The sequence below is a fragment of the Marmota marmota genome, unplaced genomic scaffold (genome assembly GCF_001458135.2).
Source record: "Marmota marmota marmota unplaced genomic scaffold, marMar, whole genome shotgun sequence".
Taxonomy (NCBI): domain Eukaryota; kingdom Metazoa; phylum Chordata; class Mammalia; order Rodentia; family Sciuridae; genus Marmota; species Marmota marmota.
In genome coordinates this window covers 18107903-18112196 of record NW_026000168.1, presented here as the reverse complement: position 1 = coordinate 18112196, position 4294 = coordinate 18107903, and the positions used below count along the sequence as shown (strand labels likewise).

The 4294-nt window shown below is 60.8% G+C and overlaps 2 protein-coding genes across 2 annotated transcripts in view; one reads left to right on the top strand and one right to left on the bottom strand.

The window, feature by feature from the left end:
- The window catches only part of Uroc1 (urocanate hydratase 1), a 22296-nt gene extending 19434 nt beyond the window's left edge, over positions 1-2862 (bottom strand). Inside the window, exon 1 of the mRNA XM_048786970.1 lies at positions 2858-2862. Coding sequence (XP_048642927.1) covers positions 2858-2862 — 5 coding nt within the window. The remainder of the gene's footprint in view (positions 1-2857) is intronic.
- The window catches only part of Chst13 (carbohydrate sulfotransferase 13), a 5232-nt gene continuing 3506 nt past the window's right edge, over positions 2569-4294 (top strand). The window contains 2 exon segments of the mRNA XM_048786969.1: positions 2569-3254; positions 3912-4089. Of these exon segments, the coding sequence (XP_048642926.1) occupies positions 3081-3254; positions 3912-4089 (352 nt within the window). The 5' untranslated portion in view covers positions 2569-3080.

The following is a 4294-nucleotide window of genomic DNA, read 5'->3' as shown; positions in this document are numbered from 1 at the left end:
GCCCCGGTGAGTGACGGCCCCGGTGAGTGACAGCCCGGCTCCCGCCGCCCCTCCACGCTCTGGGTCCCAACCCCCAGCCCCACAGCGGCCTGTCCCCTGGAGATCGCGGGGCCACCTGCTGTCCCCTCCGTGGCTCTGGAGGCAGGAGGAGGTGGAGAGCATTTGGTCACCCTGGAATGCAGTCCCCTGGAGGTAACCAATGGGATCAGGACCGTCACCGCGAGGGGACAGTGGACTCTCTTCAGTCATCAGCTGTCCATTTGCAATGGGCCCTGTCCCCTGGAGTCCCCCGCAGTCCACACCCTGGGAACAATGGGTGCTCCTCTGGACCCTCCCCCACCCCTCAGGTCTGGTCTGGCTGGGAGAACTGGGCCGCTAGTCCCCACTGCGCAGGCCCCAGCCACTCCCTGGCCAGGGACAGGACAGCGTGTTCACTTGGAGTGCTCAGAGGTCTTCCTTGAAAATCTCCCAGCAGCCCATTTCATAGAGGAGGAAACTGAGGTCAGAGTGGACCACAGTGTCGATGGCTAAGTGGCAGCTGTGCAGTCTGTCTGGTGCTGGGGGTTACTCAGTGGCCTGATCTTGGTGACTGTCATTTCCCTGTGTGTGTGTGTGTGTGTGTGTGTGGGGAGGGATGTCTGGGGGTCCCTTCTGGCCTCCCCCATCCCCACTGTGGACTCTGTGAAACCCTTGGACCCTCCCGGACAGCTCCATATCTCAGGGAGGGAGGACAGCAGGACCCTGGGATCAGGGTGACCCAAGGAATGAGGCCCAGGGAGCACTTACCCACGGAAGGACAGAGGGCCCGGGCTGGTGGCCTAAAGGCCACTCAACAAGTCCTGTTGAGTGAGGCTGTGTCTGTCACAGCACACAGCAAAGCGCACTCACCCCGCACCTGGGTGGCCTTGGGGATGGCACCGAGCTACTGTGGCCTTGGGGAGGACCTGCCTGCTCTGGCCCTGCCTCACCTCTCTCTGGGGCGGAGGCCAGGGCTGGGCTGTGGTCCAGGTGTGCAAAGCCAGGGGGGACCCTGGGGTACCTACCGGGCCTCTGCCCACTCCCCCGGCCCCTCTGCGACTCCCTCCATGTCTGGACGCAGCTGGGGCCTCTCTGGGCTCAGGAAGGAGCTGGAATCACCTATATGTAGGGAGACAGGGCCTTGCTAAGTGGCTGAGGCTGGCTTTGAACTCGCGATCCTCCAGCCTCAGCCTCCCAAGCCACTAAGATGACTTGCGATCCTCCTGCCTCAGCCTCCCAAGCCGCTGGGGATGACATGCGTGCACCACCCTGCCCAGCTGTTTTTAATTTTTACTTTGAGACAGATCTCACCAACCTGCTGAGGCTGGCTTCCAACCTGTGATTCCCCTGCCCCAGCCTCCCAAGTCACCCGGTCACCTTCTGGGTTCTGACCCTTCTGATGTCCCTCCTCTCACAGCAGAACGTGGGAGAGCGGCTTGTGTGGGATAAGGAAGACAGAGGTGACACTTGCCAGGTGCTGTGGCACACAACTGTAATTCCTATGACTAGGGAGGCTGAGGCAGGAGGATTGGGAGTTGGAGGCCAGCCTCAGCAACTCAGGAGACCCTGTCTCTAAATAAAACACAAACTATGGCTGGGGATGTGGCTCAGTGGTTAAGGCCCTGTGTTCACGGAGATGTCCTTCCACGTCGTTCTTCCTGGAGAGGGTGAGGGAAGGGGCCCAGGGACCTCAGGTGCTGGGGACAACGGGTATCCTGAGAGCCTTAGCAGAACAGGGTCTTGTCGCCGGGTCTTGCAACACTGTCACCAGCCACAGCTTATTAACTGGAAACTGGGTGGTGTGACCTTTGCCCACAGCACAGGGAGTCTCCAGATAACCTGTCCCCTACCCATGGTGGCCTCTCCTGGTCTCTTTGACATCCCTGCTCCCTCCCCCAGCCCCTCTCCCGCCTCCTGTTTTTCCGTTTTCAAAGCAAAAACGCCCTCCTCTCCCCCGCATGGCCCCTGGTGGCTGCCCTGGGTCACCCAGCCTTAGCTCAAAAAGCCCAGGCCTGTCCCCCTAGGAGGGACTTGGAGCTGAGGACCCTGGCCCAGGCTGTCCGGGTAATGGGAGTGGGGTCCCCTGGTGTGGCCCTGCTGGAGGGTCTCCGGGGGAGCTTCAGGACACCCCTCTTTAGATCCTCTGTCCTCTCTGTCCCCCTCCGTGGCCAGCCAGCCCATCCGGGTCCTGTGGTCTGGGTGCTGGGCGGGCGTGGGTGTGGGCAGGGCTGGACCTGCCCTGTAATCAGTGGCCACAGCCATTCTGGACTTTTCTCTGATGCCTGACCCCTTGTCCCTGCTGCCCGCTGGCCCTGGGGGACTACTGCAGGCTGTGATCTGCCCAGGAAATAGCAGGCCCTGGGCAAGGGTGGTGCATCCGGTCCAAATTGCAGGGCCCTGGAATAGACGGGCTGCTCCCTAGAGCTGGCTGCTCCCCAGCTGTGGCCCTGGACACACCCCTTCACTGAGTGACCTCAGGCTAGAGGGGCAACTCTCATCTGCAAAATGACAAGAAGGACCCGCCTTCTCTCTGGGTGGTGAGGTTCCTCCCCCCCCACAAGCTCAGCCCCGGGGGACAGCTGCTGTACCAGGCCGGCAGCCGTGGCCACCTGGGGCCTCTCCCAACTCTGAGGGACCAGCCAACATGGCTGCCCTCTCCTGGTGACCGTGTTATTCGGGGAAGGCAACCACAGGTCCCCCAGAGGTCCCTGAGTCCCAGCCTGGTGACAGAAATCCAAGTTCTAGAACCATCCATGACCCCCAAGGGTCACAGGCAGGCCTCTGTCTCCTCCCAGTGCCCTGGTCACAGGGGAGCCTGGCTCTTGTTCCAGGGACACACGGCATCGTCCGGGATGTGGAGGGAGCCTGAAACATGTGTTTCGAGACAGGGTCTCGCTAAGTGGCTGAGGCTGGCCTCCAACTCCCAATCCTCCTGCCTCAGCCTCCCAAATAAATAAAAAGGGCTGGGGACGTGGCTCAGTGGTTAAGTGCCCCTGGGTTCAATCCCTGGTACCTAATTATTCTATAGTGTTAGGGAGACCAAGGACCATAGGAATGAGATTATGTTCCCAAGTCCCACATGTGTCCAGACTCCGGAGTCCACGGCTCGCTCACCCCATACAGCACGGAAACCTCGTCCCTGTGTCCCCACAGCATTTGAAAACACAGCCCTGGGCTCCATTTGGCTCGGAGGAGAGAAGAAGAGTCCCCTGCAGTTACTCTATGACCTGGACCAGGTAGGTGGACAGAGCCAATCCCACCGCTGCATCCCAGCTATGGGGACCCAGAGCGCCTGCGTGTACCTGCGGGCCACCGGGACTGGACCCTGGGGCATGGGGGGGCTTGCTCCTTAGCTCAGGCTTTGTCCAGTGAGTGACAAGGGCAGGTCTTGGGGATACACTGAGACCCCTGGGGTCTCCACCCACCCTTCCTGCCATCCCTCATCCCATCCCGCCCCACCCTCTTGGCCTCCAGCAGAGGAGCATGCGACCCACTGTGCATGCTCCTAAGGCGTTGCCCAGACTCAGCTCCCAGCGCGCATGCGCGCACGCACCCCCACCACCTGCCTGTGCGCAGCTCATTGATTTAGGATAGTTACAGCGGGAAAAGCCCATTGGAAGTTGAAAATATCTTTTATTTTATTTATTTATTTTTTGCACTAGGGATTGAACCCGGGGTGCTTAACCACTGAGCCCCATCCCCAGCCCTTTTTAAATTTTAATTTTTATTTAAGAAAATGTTTTCGGGATTGAACGCAGGGACGCTCAACCACTGAGCCACGTCCCCAGCCCCTTTTTAAAGATTTTTAATTTAGAGACAGGGTCTCGCTCAGTTGCTTAAGGCCTCGCTAAGTTGCTGAGGCTGGCCTTGAACTCGTGATCCTCCCGCCTCAGACTCCCCGGGCCGCTGGGATGACAGGCGTGCGCCACCGCACCTGGCACAGCGAGGCCACTTGGACATCAGTCTGCTCTCGTCGGGTCCCTATCCATTCTGAGCGCCCCTCCCGATACTTGCGGGCGTCTCCAGCGCACGCGATTGGTCTTGTCCTTCTCGGAGCCTCAGCCGGGGGTTAGGTCCCATTGGGCCCGTTCCAAGTCCAGGTCTGATTCTGCGGCTGGGATTGGCGGCCGCGATCGGTGGCAGGCCCGGGGTCTAGTCCAGGTGCCCTAGTCCCCGAGCGCTCCCCATCGGGTAGCCCCAGGGCCCGGGAGCTCACTGGGGCCAGCAGCTCTGACGCGTGTCCCTGTCGCCCGCAGGGCCCGCTCTCGGCCCTGGC